Below are 20847 nucleotides of genomic sequence, written 5' to 3' on the forward strand. Positions count from 1 at the left end.
GCAACATAATTCAACTGCGCTGAGCTGCAAAAATTCGACAACAAATCCATTGAGACAAACCTTGTGCCATTCATGACACAGCAGGGCAACATCCTTGATGGGCCATTCAGATTAATTAACTTTTGAATGACTGAACCCAAAATGTAATTTATAGATAGTGGCATTTTAGATGTTAAAATGTTACTTTTCTACATAGATTTCTATAGTAAAATTGCAATACTTTACTTTGTACATTTTAAATGTTTAAACATACGTAAAAGCTGTTATTTATAATTAATTAATTGTTTCTAGCCAGGGGAACCCAAGACACTAGATTCAGAAATTAATCATCTACTGTGTCAACGCATAGTGATCACGTGATTAAAGTAAACTCCCATCAATCAATAAGTGCAATAAGTGAAATGTGGAATACAGATTATTTAAATACTTTCTGGACACGTTTTTGTTGTATTTTCTACCCTTTTAACATTTACCTGCTCCTTTTAGGCCTTTAAACACACTGTTAAAAACATACAAATACATTTAAACATGTATTGTAAGAGCAATGTACAACAAAAATATTGCACAAAGAGCGTAACAGTATAACGATCTCACCAAAGCTCGGGGTGGGTGTGCAAAATCCTGTTTCTAATAGCGACCAGAGGGAAAGATAAACATAAAAATTTCTGGCATCAGAACAAGGACCCAAGACAAAGTGGTGTGGGCGAGAGGATGGTGTTGCAAAAAGTACCAACATTTGTTGACTGTTTTTATTGAGCCGTGTGACAAACAAAGCATAAAATTGCACATTCTGAGCAATGCATGAAAAGTTGTGTGATTTTACTGCTTCTTAGCTTGGTTCCAGGCCCATTTGTGACTGAACACAATAATAATGACAGATGGATAAATGGATGAAGCATCTGTTCATTCTTTAGTCTCTACAAAGATGTCTGCTCAGCATCATCGACACAAGTCGTCCTGGTACTGCTCTAAATTGGTTTGTAGTTATACTGTAATACGTTTAATAGTTTCAAAGCACATTTTACACTTTCATCTTTGTTTCATGTGTGTCTGTTTCTTTGTCTGATGCTAGATGCTGCAATGTTCAGGTGCACCAATCACAATGATCTGAAGTCTTCTCCTAAGTCACTGGATTGTGCAGGTGTACCTAATATATTGGCCAGTGAATGCTCTTCCCATGTACGACCAGACCCTGGAAGTGGGTGTCCCTTCCAGTGGTCCCTCCCACCTAGTCTTTGGTTGTTGCCTGGCAACACCGAGTGCTGCTTTGGTGGCAACATCCTGCAGGGGCTCACATAATAAGAGGTGAGACAAAAAGCCGGAGGGGGAGTAAATCACGCATAGAGGACTCAATTTCCCACACTGCTGAGCAGCAGTTTGTTGTGGTAAAAAAATCAAAACGCATATTACGAACATGCAATCTGTTAGAAAGAAAAATCCAAATATATTTGCAAAACTATCCCTATGTAAACATATCAAATCAACATATAAAAATGTGAACTCTGCGACATCCATTCAGTCATGCAACAAGCGCCTGTCTCACTCAGTCAGATGATCTGCTGCTCCAGGGAATGCAGCACAACACTGAAAGGGTTAAAACAAGGGGGAGGATGCCATTTGACTCCACGCCAATAGTTGGGATGAGAGAGGAAAGAAAAGCATAGAAGATCTTAAAAAGAACAAGCGCAATGCTGCGGGTAAGAAGAACTGTCAACATGAATGTGGCTTCTCCTTAAACGAGGGCACACCTCTTGGTATGCTTCTGCGTGTTATTCCTTTTCCAGAGTGTTCAGCCGTGCTGCTGCAGTCTGATTGATTCTCTATGCTGCGTGCACTCAACTCAAATTGTTCTTGTGCATGAGTGAGACAGCACTTTGGTGGGGAGACGACACAGGAGGAAACAGATTTTTTTCCAAAATGAATTTAAACAATGGTGAAACTTCCAAGGTCAGTGGACAGAACACAAATGGAGCAAATAGCAGCTGGGAGGATACCAAGAGACTTGGAAAGCCCTCTACTCCGACTCGGAAGCTTCAACCAGTGAGTATGCTTGATTGATTTTCCTAGACTCCATTGCGCAACCTGTGGATGCATCCACATCAAAAAGTACAAGCTACATTGCTTGCAAGATGCATCGCATCATCTCGGTTACACATTTGGCATTGATAAACTGTCAATAATAGATAGATAAAAGTTTCTTACTCTATTTTTATTTTCTTATTTACACCAACTTAACCAACCAACAACTCAAATGGCGAAGCTTTCTTTCAACCAAGCTCTAAGTCAAGAAATCAAGTCAATGTTTGCAGTGTTAACATTCAGGCATTGTGGTATGTGCCCTTGCAGAGGGATGAAATGTTTTGAATCACTATCACCTTGTCACTGCCAGCTCGGTAACAACAAATGACTCTTGGCCATAGCGGGAAGTGCTACGCTAAAACCTGATGGTTCAACTCAAATGGTCTGAGGACACTGATTGCAATGATTCATTTAAATTTAATACCGTAACTCATACAATAAGAATAAAAAAAAGATTTGACTACAAATAACTGAAATATATATGAATAGCGTATATAATAGCAAATAATGTAATATCTGCTTGACAAAATGTATTTTTACTTTGACACTAAAGTACATTTCAGAGCGAGAACTTCTGCCAACTGTACCGTTGTCGACTCAGAAACGGACTTACGTACTCTGTCATCACTCAGCCCAAACCTGAGAACGCTATCACCATCGCCGTGTCGTCGCGGGTGCTCTTCAGCATGGAACGTGAGCAGCAGATCTACGAACGGCAAGGCATGGAGGAGTATCTCAAGTACCAGCTGGAGCATGAAAGTGAGCCTTTCAGTCCTGGCCCTGCCTTCTCCTTCGTCAAGGTCAGAAAGAGCCCAGTATAGTACAGTTCAATGGTGGGAGGTACAAATTAAATCGCCATATGATGTGGCGGAATAATCCAGCCATCGTTTTAACACGCTTTGTACATCTGAAGGTGGTGAAGAAAAATAAGGATTAACGAACACACGTGCATCTCCCCCGAGTATTCAGGAGGTTTATATATATTTCCATCTTGAATGCGCACTTGGTCTTGTTCCCAGGCTCTGGAAGCTGTCAACAGCCGACTACGGGAGCTTTACCCACAGAGCGAGGAGCTGTTTGACGTGGTGCTCGTGACAAACAACCACGCATACGTGGGCCTTCGCCTTATCAACACCATCAATCATCATCGTGAGTAACAACTTTTCATTTAAAATTATATGTCTGTAATGTTTCTGGGGCACATTTAAATGTGACATTTGCTGCCATGCTTAGCTTCTTTTCACTCTGATGCCATGACTCAGTCTTTGCAGGAAGTCACACCCTAGTATCCTGTGTTGACATTTATGGAAGAGGAAAACAAATGGATGTGGATTCTCATCCTATAGTGCAAAAGTTGTTTTGGTTCATTTAAGTCCCTCTTGCTATCCAGTTCCCAGTTTGCTGTTTTTTTAACGGGTTCTTTCTCATGATCCACACACCAAATAATGCTCCCCAAGAGAATTGCGGACTGCCACAGCCATCACTGGTGTGATCAAGCAGAGTGGAGAAAAATACACAGCTTCCATGTTACAGTTGTGGGCTTGTGTAAAATGTGGAGAAACTAAGTGCAAGGAGGCAATGTACAGTTCTAAAATAAAATGTACAGAAAATAGGCAAACAGGTTTCTAATAACAATAAAAAATACTTAACTAACAAACAATACTTAATTGAAGTCCAAAAACAAGATTCAAAGTAATAAGCACTGGAATGCTCAGAGCGCAACAGGAAAAAGGACAATCAAACACAGACATTGCCCACATAGTCAAGTTGCTGATGGTGTAGGTGTCTTGTCAGCAGGCAACATGGAATTGATTCCTCCTCATGCTCTGTTGTTTTTTTTGGAAAGCCTTACTATATACATGGTCATGTTTTTATTAAAAAAAAAAAAAAAAAAGGCTTACTATACATGGCCTTTAAAAAAGCATTACTATACAATGTATAGTAACACTTAAGCATGCCTTTCCTTGTGGGCCGCATTCCAACATCTTTTCCAAGATTCCCTCGTTAAGTGCACCTGTGTCAAAAGTTAGGCTTCTACAGAACGTGAAAATGAACTGATGTTTTCACTCAGGTGTGTTTAACGAGGGTAAGTTGGAAAACATATTGGAATGCAGCCCCCCGAGGACTGAAGGTCGACACCTCTGGTTTAACTGAAAGTGAAAAGTGCCACACCCGCCCTCACCCCCACGTCCTGATTGGCTGGTTGATCTGTGATGTCACACGGACACTCCATTAGGTACACCGCTATTTTCAGGTGTACCTAATAACAGGCCACTTCATTAGGGAAAAATCATGGTCAAAGCTTAAATGAAAGTGAAAAGTGCCACACCCGCCCTCACCCCCACTTTCTGATTGGCTGTTTGATCTGTGACGTCACTCGGACACTCCATTAGGTACACCACCATTTTCTAGTGTACCTAATAACAGGCCACTTTATTAGGGAAATATCATGGCCAAAGGTCACAGGTGTCAAGCTCCAGTCCTCAGGGCCGCATTCCAACATGTTTTCCAAGATTCCTTCGTTAAGTGCACCTATGTCAAAAGTTTGGCTCCTGCAGAACGTGAAAATGAACTGATCTTTTCACTCAGGTGTGTTTAACGAGGGTAACTTGGAAAACATATTGGAACGCGGCCCCCGAGGACTGGAGTTTGCCACCCCTGGAAGCTAGGGTTAGGGTTTCAAACAACTCGTCTGATTTGAAAAGGAGTTATTTGTCAGTTTGTTTTGTAGCTTTTACTGTATATAATATGAGGTGATCATACATTTATTTGGATTGACAGTCATAATGGCCCTCCGAAAGAAGCTATAACAACAATGTGGCCTGCGAAAAAAATGAATTTGACACCCCTGCTATACATGGTCTTTATTTTTAAATAAAAAAGCCTTACTATACATAAAAAGCCTTACTATACTTGGTCTTTTTTTTTTAATAAAAAGCCTCATTCTACAAGTTCTTAAAAAAAAATCATGTTTTTTATAATTAAAAAAAAGCCTTATTAACCAACACAGAAGATAATTAAAAACAAGGCAACAACGTGTAACACTTGAACAAGACATGATTGGCTGGAGGGATCTGATTGGTTGATACAAGAGACAGGTCTGACTAGAACATGTGGAAATAAAAACCTGACAAGGCATGAACAATATTCTGAACAACACTGTTGCACAGTAGGTGGCAGTAATGCACCTTATTCATCAGATGCCACGCACATTCACAAAAACAAGACATGAACAAGAGATTCAGGAAAAATACACATAGGATGAAATGAAACGAAATTCAACCAAACAATGCAAAAGTCAACCAAAACACAGATCATGACACTTTGTCTTTTCTACGTTTCTCCACCCACATTCACAAAAACAAGGCATTAACAAGTGATTCAGGAAAAAACACACAGGATGAAATGAAACGAAATTCAACCAAACAATGCAAAAGTCAACAAAAACACAAATGATGACACTTTGTCTTTTCTACGTTTCTCTTTGATTCTCTTTCAGATTTATTGATTGAGCGCTTCTGCATGACTGGAGGAAACAGTCCTATAGGTTACTTGAAAGCCTACCACACAAACTTGTACCTTTCTGCTGACTCCACCAAGGTGCGAGAAGCATTGGAAGAAGGTCCGTGCAAAGCCATAAAAGTAGTATATTACTAATGGCTTGAATTAAATGAAGGCTATAACTGTGTTTGTGTATTAGGTATTGCAGCAGCCACCATGTTCACCCCGGAGAAGATGAAAGAAGTGTCGGACACTCAGCTTCGCGTCGCCTTTGACGGAGACGCTGTCCTTTTCTCAGATGAGTCGGAACGCATTTTCAAGGCCCACGGACTGGACAAGTTCTTTGAGCACGAGAAGGCTCACGAGAACAAGCCTCTGGACCATGTAAAATATACACTCAGTGAACGGTTCGAATAGAATGCGATTTGTGGACATTTGTTGCAGAAGAAAGGAACCATATTTGGATATTCAAAAGGGTGGCAGTTACAATAAAACTATTTGATTCCTGTTAGAGGGTCATGATTAGATACTAAAAATAATGAAAGCACAATTTAGAATGGCAGATCCCTATTATAAGTACAGTATGATTTTAACAATTCAAATGTATGCTCTTCCATCTTGCTGCAGGGCCCACTGAAGGGATTCCTGGAAGCTTTGGGAAAACTACAAAGGAAGTTTTTTGACAAGGGCCTACGCATGGACTGCCCTATCCGCACCTACCTGGTCACGGCTCGCAGTGCCGCCAGTTCCGGTACCAGAGCCTTAAAAACGCTTCGGTCATGGGGTTTGGAGATTGATGAGGCGCTCTTTCTAGCAGGAGCACCCAAAGGCCCCATGCTAGAGAAGATCAGGCCGCACCTTTTCTTTGACGATCAGATGTTTCACGTGGAAGGGGCGGCCGAGCTAGGCACCGTTGCCTGTCATGTTCCCTACGGCATTGCACAGAGACTTGCAAAGAAATGACTCTATTACCAGATTGATCAAGAGGCCCTAAACATAAGGATGTAGAGGAAAGTACTTAGGTATAATGGTGGAAATGCTCTGAAATGTATAAAAAAAAAACATTTATGCTAATGTGAATTAATATCATTCCACTAAAACAAAAAAGCAGAATTGTCTGTCTATAATTTTTGTCTATCATAAATTTGTTAAATCTCAGTTTTTATAGTTTTATTTTAATCTTGCACATCGGTGACATGTACTTGTTGTGGTTGATTAACTTATTACAAATCTAGATGTTGAGATTTAAAAAAGGTATGTTTGTCTCATTACAACAGAACAGTTTCCACATCATGATTGACTTTTAAATTCTCCAAGCTGTCTCGTCTAGTCTTGCTTTGTCTTTTATCTGCCTTTAATCACCAAAATCAAACATGCTCAAATGTACCACAGACTATTATGACACCAAGTATGAAATTGACCAATTTCATTTATTGAATTAGGATTCATATTCGTATCACATCATTGATATTATATGAAATGGTATTCATTTGGCAAAAAGGTTTGGCCTCAGACGATTGCAGCAATGAGGGCTGCCGCACCTCCTGCAGCCGCACCTGCAGCGCCCACAGCTGCAGAGGCCGCAGCCGGTATACCAGCCATGCCTACAGAAAAGTAACATTGCATTTATCTACTCTAATCTAGTGTAACTTTAATAGCACAGCAAAAGTATCAAATATAAAGTGTGAAATTGCATGGTTTTTCCGCGGCTTACCGGCAGCCTGCAAGATAGCCACCGCGCTCCCTGCCGCCACCCCTCCTCCGTTGGCGATGGCTGCGGCGGACATCATGCTCGCGGCATAGGAACCTGCCGCTATCCCAGCTGTAGTAAAGCCGATAGCTCCTAGGGCCACCGGAGCCAGAATCACCGAACCAGCTGCATCAAAAGTTAAATCAGCCACATTAGTGCACGTCCACATAAGGCTGCATAAGCCCAAAATATGTTTTGATAATGCAAAATACATCTTACTTGCGCCCACAGCACCCAGAGCAAGTGCCGTCACTGCAAACAAAAACACACGCATGTCAAACTATTTTCTGTTATCATGGGGTGTAATGAGCGAACGATACTTACGCAATCCCATGTTGTCTTTTCTGTCCTTATGTGGATGGATGTGTGTACTTTCAGCCAGCAGGCTCGATATTTAAGTGAGTCCGGTGTCAAACAAAATGTCAATCTGCTCCGGCCCCAAAATCTGAAAAGTTTTGGATTTTTTCAGGAGAAACGAAACTTCCCTTCATCTACTGGGAGCCTTTTCATTGGATAGGAGGTTAGTTTCGTTTTTCCGGAAGAGACTCAAAGCCTAACGTCACATGATCATCATCACATGCGCGACCTAAGAGACGGCCCGCCTCAATAAAACAAGTTTTGACCATTGCTCTATTTATAACCGGTGCAGGAATTCTTCATTGTATTTTTTTTTTAAAAGGAAACCGTTTGCCATTGTGATACTTTCTGATTGGCTGTTTGATCTGTGACGTCACTCGGACACTCCATTAGGTACACCACCATTTTTAAGTGTACCTAATAACAGGCCACTTTATTAGGGAAATATCATGGTCAAAGGTGTCAAGCTCCAGTCCTCAGGGCCGTATTCCAACATGTTTTCCAAGATTCCTTCGTTAAGTGCACCTATGTTAGTTTGGCTCCTGCAGAACGTGAAAATGAACTGATCTTTTCACTCAGGTGTGTTTAACGAGGGTAACCTGGAAAATATATTGGAACGCGGCCCCAAGGACTGGAGTTTGACACCCCTGGAAGCTAGGGTTAGGGTTTCAAACAACTCGTCTGATTTGAAAAGGAGTTATTTGTCAGTTTGTTTTGTAGCTTTTACTGTATATAATATGAGGTGCTCATACATTTATTTGGATTGACAGTCATAATGGCCCTCTGAAAGAAGCTATAACAACAATGTGGCCCGCGAAAAAAAATGAATTTGACACCCCTGCTATACATGGTCTTTATTTTTAAATAAAAAAGCCTTACTATACATAAAAAGCCTTACTATACATGGTCTTTTTTTTTTTTTTTTTTATAAAAGCCTCATTCTACAAGTTCTTTAAAAAAAATCATGTTTTTTATAATTTAAAAAAAGCCTTACTAACCAACACAGAAGATAATTAAAAACAAGCAAACGCAGGCAACAACGTGTAACACTTGAACAAGACATGATTGGCTGGAGGGATCTGATTGGTTGATACAAGAGACAGGTCTGACTAAAACAAGTGGAAATAAAAACCTGACAAGGCATGAACAATATTCTGAACAACACTGTTGCACAGTAGGTGGCGGTAATGCACCTTATTCATCAGATGCCACGCACATTCACAAAAACAAGACATGAACAAGAGATTCAGGAAAAACACACATAGGATGAAATGAAACGAAATTCAACCAAATAATGCAAAAGTCAACCAAAACACAGATCATGACACTTTGTCTTTTCTACGTTTCTCCACCCACATTCACAAAAACAAGGCATTAACAAGAAATTCAGGAAAAAACACACATAGGATGAAATGAAACGAAATTCAACCAAACAATGCAAACGTCAACAAAAACACAAATGATGACACTTTGTCTTTTCTACGTTTCTCTTTGATTCTCTTTCAGATTTATTGATCGAACGCTTTGTTAAATATCAGTTTTTATAGTTTTATTTTAATCTTCCACGTCGGTGACATGTACTTGTTGTGGTTGATTAACTTATTACAAATCTAGATGTTGTGAGATTTAAAAAAGGTATGTTTGTCTCATTACAACAGAACAGTTTCCACATCATGATTGACTTTTAAATTCTCCAAGCTGTCTCGTCTAGTCTTGCTTTGACTTTTATCTGCCTTTAATCACCAAAATCAAACATGCTCAAATGTACCACAGACTATTATGACACCAAGTATGAAATTGACCAATTTCATTTATTGAATTAGGATTCATATTCATATCACATCATTGATATTATATGAAATGGTATTCATTTGGCAAAAAGGTTTGGCCTCAGACGATTGCAGCAACGAGTGCTGCCACACCTCCTGCAGCCGCACCTGCAGCGCCCACAGCTGCAGAGGCCGTAGCCGGTATACCAGCCATGCCTACAGAAAAGTAACATTGCATTTATCTACTCTAGTCTAGTGTAACTTTAATAGCACAGCAAAAGTATCAAATATTAAGTGTGAAATTGCATGGTTTTTCCGCGGCTTACCGGCAGCCTGCAAGATAGCCACCGTGCTCCCTGCCGCCACCCCTCCTCCGTTGGCGATGGCTGCGGCGGACATCATGCTCGCGGCGTAGGAACCTGCAGCTATCCCAGCTGAAGTAAAGCCGATAGCTCCCAGGGCCACCGGAGCCAGAATCACCGAACCGGCTGCACCAAAAGTTAAATCAGCCACATTAGTGCACGTCCACAAAAGGCTATCCATCCATCCATTTTCTGAACCGCTTAGACCCCACGGGGGTCGCGGGCGTGCTGGAGCCTATCCCAGCCGTCATCGGGCAGTAGGCGGGGGACAACCTGAACCGGTTGCCAGCCAATCGCAGGGCACACAGAGACAAACGACCATTCGCACTCGCACTCACACCTAGGGACAATTTGGAGTGATCAATCGGCCTACCAAGCATGTTTTTGGGATGTGGGAGGAAACCGGAGTGCCCGGAGAAAACACACGCGGGCTCGGGGAGAACATGCAAACTCCGCACAGGGAGGGCCGGAGGTGGAATCGAACCCGCACCCTCCTAACTGTGAGGCGGACGTGCTACCCAGTGCGCCACCGAGCCGCCCACAAAAGGCTATATAAGCCCAAAATATGTTTTGATTATGCAAAATACAGCTTACTTGCGCCCGCAGCACCCAGAGCAAGAGCCGTCACTGCAAACAAAAACACAAGCATGTTAAACTATTTTCTGTTATAATGGTAGAGAGCGAGCGATACTTACGCAATCCCATGTTGTCTTTTCTGTCCTTATGTGGATGGATGTGTGTACTTTCAGCCAGCAGGCTCGATATTTAAGTGAGTCCGGTGTCGAACAAAATGTCAATCTGCTACGCCCCCAAACTATGAAAAGCTTTGGATTTTTCCAGGAGAAACGAAACTTCCCTTCATCTACTGGGAGCCTTTTCATTGGATAGGAGGTTAGCTTCGTTTTTACGGAAGAGACTCAAAGCCTGACGTCACATGATCATCATCACATGGGCGACCTAAGAGACGGCCCGCTTCAATAAAACAAGTTTTGACCATTGCTCTATTTATAACCGGTGCAGGAATTCTTCATTGCATTTTTCTTAAAAAAGGAAACCATTTGCCATTGGGATAGTAATTCAGGTATAAAGTAATGTAAACAAAAACAAATCTGCGGGAGTGGTAATTCAAGATTCAAGAGTTCAAAATATATAAAGCTAAAGCAAACATATTAATCCATCAATTCATTCTCAGTTCTGCTTGGTCTTTGTGGTGGTGCCTATCCCAGCCAGGTGACTCATGGGCAGGAGGCAGGGCACATCGTGAACTGATCGCCAACTGGTTTTAGGTCACACGTAGACAAACATTCACACTAATGGACAATGTCGATTCTGCAATTCATTTACCCAGCAATTTTTTGAAATGTGACAGCTGACTCCATACAAGAAGACTGGAGCCTCTGAACACTGAAGGGGATCATCTAACCAGTGGTCCACCCTGGCTAGCATTTAAGATAAAAAAGTTATAAGCAAATAGACTGATGTCTAAAATATTATTTTCAGTGTAATGAGTGGTCTTTATTATCATTTGATGACACGCTGATTGGTAATCGCTTTATGGGACGTAATATTGTGTCAAATGTTGCGCTTGTGTATTGAATGATGCATTAAAAAGCTTTAGAACAGGGGTCTCAATTGTACTAAGTTCATCTTGTTTTTCCTTGTTTTAATCACTTCACTGGTTTCTTTTATATCAAACAAATTGTTTTAGGTTCCTTACCTGACATGTTTCGACGGTTTCTTCCGCCTTCATCAGAGTGATCAGTTCATCCTCACGTTCTGCAGCAGCCTGATAATTGAATCAGGTGTGTTTAACGAGGGAAACTTGGAAAACATGTAGGTATGCGGCCCCAGAGGACTGGACTTTGAGACCCCTGCTTTAGAAGTAGTGATGTGCATTCCATTTTAGGTGAACTGAATCTTTAGAATCAGTTCACTCCAAAGATTCGTTCAAACGAATCGTTCAATGAACCCCCCCCCCCCACACACACACACACTGGTACAGCTTTTTTCTTTTTTTTTTCCTTTGTTTTTTTTTTACATTCAGTGGAATCAACCCATACACATTAAACAATACAACTACACACGATGGTTTGAAAAGAATGAGTCTTTTCAGTGAACGAGAGTGAACGAATCACTTCCTAAAGTGATTCGTTCTTTTTTTAGTTCATATGACTTCGTTTTTCCGGAAGAGACTCAAAGCTTGATCTGTGACGTCACTCGGACACTCCATTAGGTACACCACCATTTTCAAGTGTACCTAATAACAGGCCACTTTATTAGGGAAATATCATGGTCAAAGGTCACAGGTGTCAAGCTCCAGTCCTCAGGGCCGCATTCCAACATGTTTTCCAAGATTCCGTCGTTAAGTGCACCTATGTCAAAAGTTTGGCTCCTGCAGAACGTGAAAATGAACTGATCTTTTCACTCAGGTGTGTTTAACGAGGGTAACCTGGAAAATATATTGGAACGCGGCCCCCGAGGACTGGAGTTTGACACCCCTGGAAGCTAGGGTTAGGGTTTCAAACAACTCGTCTGATTTGAAAACTAGTTATTTGTCAGTTTGTTTTGTAGCTTTTACTGTATATAATATGAGGTGCTCATACATTTATTTGGGTTGACAGTCATAATGGCCCTCTGAAAGAAGCTATAACAACAATGTGGCCCGTGAAAAAAAATGAATTTGACACCCCTGCTATACATGGTCTTTATTTTTAAATAAAAAAGCCTTACTATACATAAAAAGCCTTACTATACATGGTCTTTTTTTTATTTTTATAAAAGCCTCATTCTACAAGTTCTTTAAAAAAAATCATGTTTTTTATAATTTAAAAAAAGCCTTACTAACCAACACAGAAGATAATTAAAAACAAGCAAACGCAGGCGACAACGAGTAACACTTGAACAAGACATGATTGGCTGGAGGGATCTGATTGGTTGATACAAGAGACAGGTCTGACTAGAACAAGTGGAAATAAAAACCTGACAAGGCATGAACAATATTCTGAACAACACTGTTGCACAGTAGGTGGCGGTAATGCACCTTATTCATCAGATGCCACGCACATTCACAAAAACAAGACATGAACAAGAGATTCAGGAAAAACACACATAGGATGAAATGAAACGAATATCAACCAAATAATGCAAAAGTCAACCAAAACACAGATCATGACACTTTGTCTTTTCTACGTTTCTCCACCCACATTCACAAAAACAAGGCATTAACAAGAAATTCAGGAAAAAACACACATAGGATGAAATGAAACGAAATTCAACCAAACAATGCAAACGTCAACAAAAACACAAATGATGACACTTTGTCTTTTCTACGTTTCTCTTTGATTCTCTTTCAGATTTATTGATCGAACGCTTTGTTAAATATCAGTTTTTATAGTTTTATTTTAATCTTCCACGTCGGTGACATGTACTTGTTGTGGTTGATTAACTTATTAAAAATCTAGATGTTGTGAGATTTAAAAAAGGTATGTTTGTCTCTCAGCTGGCCTGGGAACGCCTTGGGATCCCCCGGGATGAGCTGGATGAAGTGGCTGGGGAGAGGGAAGTCTGGGAGTCCCTCCTGAAGCTGTTGCCCCCGCGACCCGACCCCGGATAAGCGGAAGAAGATGGATGGATGGATGGATGGATGGATGGATGGATGGATGTTTGTCTCATTACAACAGAACAGTTTCCACATCATGATTGACTTTTAAATTCTCCAAGCTGTCTCGTCTAGTCTTGCTTTGTCTTTTATCTGCCTTTAATCACCAAAATCAAACATGCTCAAATGTACCACAGACTATTATGACACCAAGTATGAAATTGACCAATTTCATTTATTGAATTAGGATTCATATTCGTATCACATCATTGATATTATATGAAATGGTATTGATTTGGCAAAAAGGTTTGGCCTCAGACGATTGCAGCAATGAGGGCTGCCGCACCTCCTGCAGCCCCACCTGCAGCGCCCACAGCTGCAGAGGCCGCAGCCGGTATACCAGCCATGCCTACAGAAAAGTAACATTGCATTTATCTACTCTAGTCTAGTGTAACTTTAATAGCACAGCAAAAGTATCAAATATTAAGTGTGAAATTGCATGGTTTTTCCGCGGCTTACCGGCAGCCTGCAAGCTAGCCACCGTGCTCCCTGCCGCCACCCCTCCTCTGTTGGCGATGGCTGCGGCGGACATCATGCTCGCGACGTAGGAACCTGCCGCTATCCCAGCTGAAGTAAAGCCGATAGCTCCCAGGGCCACCGGAGCCAGAATCACTGAACCGGCTGCACCAAAAGTTAAATCAGCCACATTAGTGCACGTCCACATAAGGCTATCCATCCATCCATTTTCTGAACCGCTTAGACCCCACGGGGGTCGCGGGCGTGCTGGAGCCTATCCCAGCCGTCATCGGGCAGTAGGCGGGGGACACCCTGAACCGGTTGCCAGCCAATCGCAGGGCACACAGAGACAAACGACCATTCGCACTCGCACTCACACCTAGGGACAATTTGGAGTGATCAATCGGCCTACCAAGCATGTTTTTGGGATGTGGGAGGAAACCGGAGTGCCCGGAGAAAACCCACGCGGGCTCGGGGAGAACATGCAAACTCCGCACAGGGAGGGCCGGAGGTGGAATCGAACCCGCACCCTCCTAACTGTGAGGCGGACGTGCTACCCAGTGCGCCACCGAGCCGCCCACAAAAGGCTATATAAGCCCAAAATATGTTTTGATTATGCAAAATACAGCTTACTTGCGCCCGCAGCACCCAGAGCAAGAGCCGTCACTGCAAACAAAAACACAAGCATGTTAAACTATTTTCTGTTATAATGGTAGAGAGCGAGCGATACTTACGCAATCCCATGTTGTCTTTTCTGTCCTTATGTGGATGGATGTGTGTACTTTCAGCCAGCAGGCTCGATATTTAAGTGAGTCCGGTGTCGAACAAAATGTCAATCTGCTACGCCCCCAAACTATGAAAAGCTTTGGATTTTTCCAGGAGAAACGAAACTTCCCTTCGTCTACTGGGAGCCTTTTCATTGGATAGGAGGTTAGCTTCGTTTTTACGGAAGAGACTCAAAGCCTGACGTCACATGATCATCATCACATGGGCGACCTAAGAGACGGCCCGCTTCAATAAAACAAGTTTTGACCATTGCTCTATTTATAACCGGTGCAGGAATTCTTCATTGCATTTTTCTTAAAAAAGGAAACCATTTGCCATTGGGATAGTAATTCAGGTATAAAGTAATGTAAACAAAAACAAATCTGCGGGAGTGGTAATTCAAGATTCAAGAGTTCAAAATATATAAAGCTAAAGCAAACATATTAATCCATCAATTCATTCTCAGTTCTGCTTGGTCTTTGTGGTGGTGCCTATCCCAGCCAGGTGACTCATGGGCAGGAGGCAGGGCACATCGTGAACTGATCGCCAACTGGTTTTAGGTCACACGTAGACAAACATTCACACTAATGGACAATGTCGATTCTGCAATTCATTTACCCAGCAATTTTTTGAAATGTGACAGCTGACTCCATACAAGAAGACTGGAGCCTCTGAACACTGAAGGGGATCATCTAACCAGTGGTCCACCCTGGCTAGCATTTAAGATAAAAAAGTTATAAGCAAATAGACTGATGTCTAAAATATTATTTTCAGTGTAATGAGTGGTCTTTATTATCATTTGATGACACGCTGATTGGTAATCGCTTTATGGGACGTAATATTGTGTCAAATGTTGCGCTTGTGTATTGAATGATGCATTAAAAAGCTTTAGAACAGGGGTCTCAATTGTACTAAGTTCATCTTGTTTTTCCTTGTTTTAATCACTTCACTGGTTTCTTTTATATCAAACAAATTGTTTTAGGTTCCTTACCTGACATGTTTCGACGGTTTCTTCCGCCTTCATCAGAGTGATCAGTTCATCCTCACGTTCTGCAGCAGCCTGATAATTGAATCAGGTGTGTTTAACGAGGGAAACTTGGAAAACATGTAGGTATGCGGCCCCAGAGGACTGGACTTTGAGACCCCTGCTTTAGAAGTAGTGATGTGCATTCCATTTTAGGTGAACTGAATCTTTAGAATCAGTTCACTCCAAAGATTCGTTCAAACGAATCGTTCAATGAACCCCCCCCCCCACACACACACACACACTGGTACAGCTTTTTTCTTTTTTTTTTCCTTTGTTTTTTTTTTACATTCAGTGGAATCAACCCATACACATTAAACAATACAACTACACACGATGGTTTGAAAAGAATGAGTCTTTTCAGTGAACGAGAGTGAACGAATCACTTCCTAAAGTGATTTGTTCTTTTTTTAGTTCATATGACTTCGTTTTTCCGGAAGAGACTCAAAGCTTGATCTGTGACGTCACTCGGACACTCCATTAGGTACACCACCATTTTCAAGTGTACCTAATAACAGGCCACTTTATTAGGGAAATATCATGGTCAAAGGTCACAGGTGTCAAGCTCCAGTCCTCAGGGCCGCATTCCAACATGTTTTCCAAGATTCCGTCGTTAAGTGCACCTATGTCAAAAGTTTGGCTCCTGCAGAACGTGAAAATGAACTGATCTTTTCACTCAGGTGTGTTTAACGAGGGTAACCTGGAAAATATATTGGAACGCGGCCCCCGAGGACTGGAGTTTGACACCCCTGGAAGCTAGGGTTAGGGTTTCAAACAACTCGTCTGATTTGAAAACTAGTTATTTGTCAGTTTGTTTTGTAGCTTTTACTGTATATAATATGAGGTGCTCATACATTTATTTGGGTTGACAGTCATAATGGCCCTCTGAAAGAAGCTATAACAACAATGTGGCCCGTGAAAAAAAATGAATTTGACACCCCTGCTATACATGGTCTTTATTTTTAAATAAAAAAGCCTTACTATACATAAAAAGCATTACTATACATGGTCTTTTTTTTATTTTTATAAAAGCCTCATTCTACAAGTTCTTTAAAAAAAATCATGTTTTTTATAATTTAAAAAAAGCCTTACTAACCAACACAGAAGATAATTAAAAACAAGCAAACGCAGGCGACAACGAGTAACACTTGAACAAGACATGATTGGCTGGAGGGATCTGATTGGTTGATACAAGAGACAGGTCTGACTAGAACAAGTGGAAATAAAAACCTGACAAGGCATGAACAATATTCTGAACAACACTGTTGCACAGTAGGTGGCGGTAATGCACCTTATTCATCAGATGCCACGCACATTCACAAAAACAAGACATGAACAAGAGATTCAGGAAAAACACACATAGGATGAAATGAAACGAATATCAACCAAATAATGCAAAAGTCAACCAAAACACAGATCATGACACTTTGTCTTTTCTACGTTTCTCCACCCACATTCACAAAAACAAGGCATTAACAAGAAATTCAGGAAAAAACACACATAGGATGAAATGAAACGAAATTCAACCAAACAATGCAAACGTCAACAAAAACACAAATGATGACACTTTGTCTTTTCTACGTTTCTCTTTGATTCTCTTTCAGATTTATTGATCGAACGCTTTGTTAAATATCAGTTTTTATAGTTTTATTTTAATCTTCCACGTCGGTGACATGTACTTGTTGTGGTTGATTAACTTATTAAAAATCTAGATGTTGTGAGATTTAAAAAAGGTATGTTTGTCTCTCAGCTGGCCTGGGAACGCCTTGGGATCCCCCGGGATGAGCTGGATGAAGTGGCTGGGGAGAGGGAAGTCTGGGAGTCCCTCCTGAAGCTGTTGCCCCCGCGACCCGACCCCGGATAAGCGGAAGAAGATGGATGGATGGATGGATGGATGTTTGTCTCATTACAACAGAACAGTTTCCACATCATGATTGACTTTTAAATTCTCTAAGCTGTCTCGTCTAGTCTTGCTTTGACTTTTATCTGCCTTTAAACAGCAAAATCAAACATGCTCAAATGTACCACAGACTATTATGACACCAAGTATGAAATTGACCAATTTCATTTATTGAATTAGGATTCATATTCATATCACATCATTGATATTATATGAAATGGTATTCATTTGGCAAAAAGGTTTGGCCTCAGACGATTGCAGCAACGAGTGCTGCCGCACCTCCTGCAGCCGCACCTGCAGCGCCCACAGCTGCAGAGGCCGCAGCCGGTATACCAGCCATGCCTACAGAAAAGTAACATTGCATTTATCTGCTCTAGTTTAGTGTCACTTTAATACCACAGCAAAAGTATCAAATATAAAGTTTGAAATTGCATGGTTTTTCCGCGGCTTACCGGCAGCCTGCAAGATAGCCACCGCGCTCCCTGCCGCCACCCCTCCTCCGTTGGCGATGGCTGCAGCGGACATCATGCTCGCGGCGTAGGAACCTGCCGCTATCCCAGCTGAAGTAAAGCCGATAGCTCCTAGGGCCACCGGAGCCAGAATCACCGAACCAGCTGCATCAAAAGTTAAATCAGCCACATTAGTGCACGTCCACATAAGGCTGCATAAGCCCAAAATATGTTTTGATTATGCAAAATACATCTTACCTGCGCCCGCAGCACCCAGAGCAAGAGTCGACACTGAAAAAAATAAATAAAAATACGCATGTTAAACTATTTTCTGTTATAATGGGGTGTAAAGAGCGAGCGATACTTACGGAATTCCATGTTGTCTTTTCTGTCCTCGTGTGGATGGATGTGTGTACTTTCAGCCAGCAGGCTCGATATTTAAGTGAGCCCAGTGTCAAACAAAATGTCAATCTGCTACGCCCCCAAAATCTGAAAAGTTTTGGATTTTTTCAGGAGAAACGAACCTCCCCTTCATCTACTGGGAGCCTTTTCATTGGCTAGGAGGTTAGTTGCGTTTTTCCGGAAGAGACTCAAAGCCTGACGTCACATGATCATCATCACATGGGCGACCTAAGAGACGGCCCGCCTCAATAAAACAAGTTTTTACCATTGCTCTATTTATAACCGGTGCAGGAATTCTTCATTGGAATTTTTTTAAAAGGAAACCATTTGCCATTGTGATAGTAATTCAGGTATAAAGTAATGTAAACAAAAAAAATCTGTGTTAGTGGTAATTCAAGATTCAATATAATATAAAATAATCAAAATATATAAAGCAAACATATTAATCCATCAATTCTTTCTCAGTTCTGCTTGGTCTTTGTGGTGGTGCCTATCCCAGACAGGTGACTCATGGGCAGGAGGCAGGGCAATGTCGATTCTGCAATTCATTTACCCAGCAACTTTTTGAAATGTGACAGCTGACTCCATACAAGAAGACTGGAGCCTCTGAACACTGAAGGGGATCATCTAACCAGTGGTCCACCCTGGCTAGCATTTAAGATAAAAAAGTAATAAGCAAATAGACTGATTTCTAAAATATTGTTTTCAGTGTAATGAATGGTCTTTATTACCATTTGATGACACGCTGATTGGCAATCGCTTTATGGGACGTAATATTGTGTCAAATGTTGCGCTTGTGTATTGAATGATGCATTAAAAAGCTTTAGAAGTGATGTGCATTCCAGTTCTTTTAGGTGAAGTGAATCTTTAGAATCAGTTCACACCAAAGATTCGTTCAAACGAATCGTTCAATGAACCCCCCCCCCCCCACACACACACCCACACTGATACAGCTTTTTTCTTTTTCTTTTTTACATCCAGCGGAAACAACCCATACACAGTAAACAATACAACTACACACGATGGGTTCAAAAGAACGAATCTTTTCAGTGAACGTGAGTGAACGAATCAATTCCTAAAGTGATTCGTTCTTTTTTCAGTTCATATGACTTCAACCAGTAGGTGTCAGTAATGCCCATTGAAGCTGGTGCCACCTCGCCGTAAAACAAAAAGAAGAAGAAAATGACGTAACTTCCCGTTCACGAACGAGTCGTGAATTGCATTTCCCGTTCACCAACGAACGAATCTGTGAGGGAACGAATCAGTGAGTGAGTGATTCGCATTTCCAGTTCATCGCCAGAACGGATCAGTGAGGGAACGAATCCTGACTTTCCCGTTCGCGAATGAGTCAATGTGTCAACTGCCTTCCTTCCCGTGCATCAACGGATCAGTCAGTGAACGTGTTGCGTCTCCCTCCTGGCGTGAACTATGTAAGCCAGAATGTCGATTTACGATTTGCCAAGGAAAGAAAGAACCACTCACTGAAACACCACTTCTTTTATGCGCGTTTTCTCCAAATTAACTGCTTTATATGACAATATGAATACGTGTTTTGTGTAATATGTGTTGGTGTCCCCCAAAATAAAAAGTAAGTAGTCAAATACACATTCTTGACATGTACAAAAAATGCATAAAGTTATTAGGTACACCTGAAAATGGTGGCGTACCTAATGGAGTGTCCGTGTGACGTCACAGATCAAACAGCCAATCAGAAAGTGGGGGTGAGGGCGGGTGTGGCACTTTTTACTTTCAGTTCAGCTTTGGGCATGATTTTTCCCTAATGAAGTGGCCGGTTATTAGGTACACTTGAAAATGGAGGTGTACCTAATGGAGTGTCCAAGTGACGTCACAGATTAAACAGCCAATCAGAAAGTGGGGGTGAGGGCGGGTGTGGCACTTTTCACTTAAACCAGGGGTGTCGACCTCCAGTCCTCGAGGGGCTGCGTTCCAATATGTTTTCCAAGTTACGCTCGTTAAACACACCTGCGTGAAACGTTTTTGGTCATTTTCACGTTCTGCAGGAGCTAAAACTTTTCACGCAGGTGCACTTAACGAGGGAATCACACGGACACTCCATTAGGTACACCGCCATTTGCAAGTGTACCTAATAACAAGCTACTTTATTAGGGAAATATCCTGGTCAAAGGTCACAGGTGTCAAGCTCTAGTCCTCGGGGCCGCGTTCCAATATGTTTCCCAAGTTACCCTCGTTAAACACACCTGCGTGAAAAGATTTTGTTCATTTTCACGTTCTGCAGGAGCTAAAACTTTTCACGCAGGTGCACTTAACGAGGGAATCTTGGAAAACATGTTGAAATGCGGCGCCAAGGACACCTGTGACCTTTGACCATGATATTTCCCTAATAAAGTGGCCTG

General features: G+C 41.6%; 5 protein-coding genes across 8 annotated transcripts; 1 reads left to right on the forward strand and 4 right to left on the reverse strand.

Moving 5' to 3' along the window:
• Nucleotides 1-826: 826 nt before the first annotated feature.
• Nucleotides 827-6909, forward strand: LOC125980908 (cytosolic 5'-nucleotidase 1A). Of its 4 annotated transcripts, none has more exons than XM_049740570.2 (9): nucleotides 827-976; nucleotides 1073-1305; nucleotides 1548-1697; nucleotides 1785-2040; nucleotides 2633-2879; nucleotides 3099-3228; nucleotides 5579-5701; nucleotides 5780-5964; nucleotides 6208-6909. In XM_049740570.2, exons 4-9 carry the CDS (start codon nucleotides 1931-1933, stop codon nucleotides 6541-6543), a joined length of 1131 nt encoding a protein of 376 aa, XP_049596527.1. In that variant the 5' UTR covers nucleotides 827-976; nucleotides 1073-1305; nucleotides 1548-1697; nucleotides 1785-1930; the 3' UTR covers nucleotides 6544-6909. The 4 variants fall into 4 exon arrangements, with proteins under 4 accessions (XP_049596527.1, XP_049596526.1, XP_049596528.1 ...); XM_049740571.2 differs by having other exon boundaries at nucleotides 828-976; nucleotides 2712-2879; XM_049740569.2 differs by having other exon boundaries at nucleotides 1548-2040.
• An 82-nt stretch (nucleotides 6910-6991) lies between these two features.
• LOC125980913 (interferon alpha-inducible protein 27-like protein 2A) lies at nucleotides 6992-7884 on the reverse strand. Its single transcript, XM_049740577.2, has 4 exons — nucleotides 7655-7884; nucleotides 7550-7582; nucleotides 7295-7456; nucleotides 6992-7184 (listed from the first exon to the last, which is right to left on the reverse strand). The coding sequence occupies exons 1-4, from the start codon at nucleotides 7662-7664 to the stop codon at nucleotides 7090-7092; spliced, it is 300 nt and encodes a 99-aa protein (XP_049596534.1). The 5' UTR covers nucleotides 7665-7884; the 3' UTR covers nucleotides 6992-7089.
• Nucleotides 7885-9479: 1595 nt separating this feature from the next.
• LOC125980915 (interferon alpha-inducible protein 27-like protein 2A) lies at nucleotides 9480-10750 on the reverse strand. Its single transcript, XM_049740581.2, has 4 exons — nucleotides 10514-10750; nucleotides 10413-10445; nucleotides 9783-9944; nucleotides 9480-9672 (listed from the first exon to the last, which is right to left on the reverse strand). The coding sequence occupies exons 1-4, from the start codon at nucleotides 10521-10523 to the stop codon at nucleotides 9578-9580; spliced, it is 300 nt and encodes a 99-aa protein (XP_049596538.1). The 5' UTR covers nucleotides 10524-10750; the 3' UTR covers nucleotides 9480-9577.
• Nucleotides 10751-13632: 2882 nt separating this feature from the next.
• LOC137839541 (interferon alpha-inducible protein 27-like protein 2A) lies at nucleotides 13633-14871 on the reverse strand. The gene is made up of 4 exons (XM_049740582.2): nucleotides 14667-14871; nucleotides 14566-14598; nucleotides 13936-14097; nucleotides 13633-13825 (listed from the first exon to the last, which is right to left on the reverse strand). Exons 1-4 carry the CDS (start codon nucleotides 14674-14676, stop codon nucleotides 13731-13733), a joined length of 300 nt encoding a protein of 99 aa, XP_049596539.2. The 5' UTR covers nucleotides 14677-14871; the 3' UTR covers nucleotides 13633-13730.
• Nucleotides 14872-17770: 2899 nt separating this feature from the next.
• Nucleotides 17771-20556, reverse strand: LOC125980914 (interferon alpha-inducible protein 27-like protein 2A). The gene is made up of 4 exons (XM_049740580.2): nucleotides 18439-20556; nucleotides 18329-18361; nucleotides 18074-18235; nucleotides 17771-17963 (listed from the first exon to the last, which is right to left on the reverse strand). The coding sequence occupies exons 1-4, from the start codon at nucleotides 18446-18448 to the stop codon at nucleotides 17869-17871; spliced, it is 300 nt and encodes a 99-aa protein (XP_049596537.1). The 5' UTR covers nucleotides 18449-20556; the 3' UTR covers nucleotides 17771-17868.
• Between the last annotated feature and the right edge of the window lie 291 nt (nucleotides 20557-20847).

This window comes from Syngnathus scovelli, chromosome 14, assembly GCF_024217435.2.
Source record: "Syngnathus scovelli strain Florida chromosome 14, RoL_Ssco_1.2, whole genome shotgun sequence".
NCBI classification, from domain to species: Eukaryota; Metazoa; Chordata; class Actinopteri; order Syngnathiformes; family Syngnathidae; genus Syngnathus; species Syngnathus scovelli.

Coding starts and splice junctions, on each gene's coding strand:
- LOC125980914 (XM_049740580.2), bottom strand. Junction 18,236..18,328: donor TCTGGGTGCTGCGGGCGCAG/GTAAGATGTATT, acceptor CTTTTGATGCAG/CTGGTTCGGTGATTCTGGCT. Junction 17,964..18,073: donor GGCTATCTTGCAGGCTGCCG/GTAAGCCGCGGA, acceptor ACTTTTCTGTAG/GCATGGCTGGTATACCGGCT.
- LOC137839541 (XM_049740582.2), bottom strand. Junction 14,098..14,565: donor TCTGGGTGCTGCGGGCGCAA/GTAAGCTGTATT, acceptor CTTTTGGTGCAG/CCGGTTCAGTGATTCTGGCT. Junction 13,826..13,935: donor GGCTAGCTTGCAGGCTGCCG/GTAAGCCGCGGA, acceptor ACTTTTCTGTAG/GCATGGCTGGTATACCGGCT.
- LOC125980915 (XM_049740581.2), bottom strand. Junction 9,945..10,412: donor TCTGGGTGCTGCGGGCGCAA/GTAAGCTGTATT, acceptor CTTTTGGTGCAG/CCGGTTCGGTGATTCTGGCT. Junction 9,673..9,782: donor GGCTATCTTGCAGGCTGCCG/GTAAGCCGCGGA, acceptor ACTTTTCTGTAG/GCATGGCTGGTATACCGGCT.
- LOC125980913 (XM_049740577.2), bottom strand. Junction 7,457..7,549: donor TCTGGGTGCTGTGGGCGCAA/GTAAGATGTATT, acceptor CTTTTGATGCAG/CTGGTTCGGTGATTCTGGCT. Junction 7,185..7,294: donor GGCTATCTTGCAGGCTGCCG/GTAAGCCGCGGA, acceptor ACTTTTCTGTAG/GCATGGCTGGTATACCGGCT.
- LOC125980908 (XM_049740569.2), top strand. CDS start 1,931: ATGGTGAAACTTCCAAGGTCAGTGGACAGAACACAAATGGAGCAAATA. Junction 2,880..3,098: donor CTGCCTTCTCCTTCGTCAAG/GTCAGAAAGAGC, acceptor TCTTGTTCCCAG/GCTCTGGAAGCTGTCAACAG. Junction 5,702..5,779: donor GCGAGAAGCATTGGAAGAAG/GTCCGTGCAAAG, acceptor TTTGTGTATTAG/GTATTGCAGCAGCCACCATG.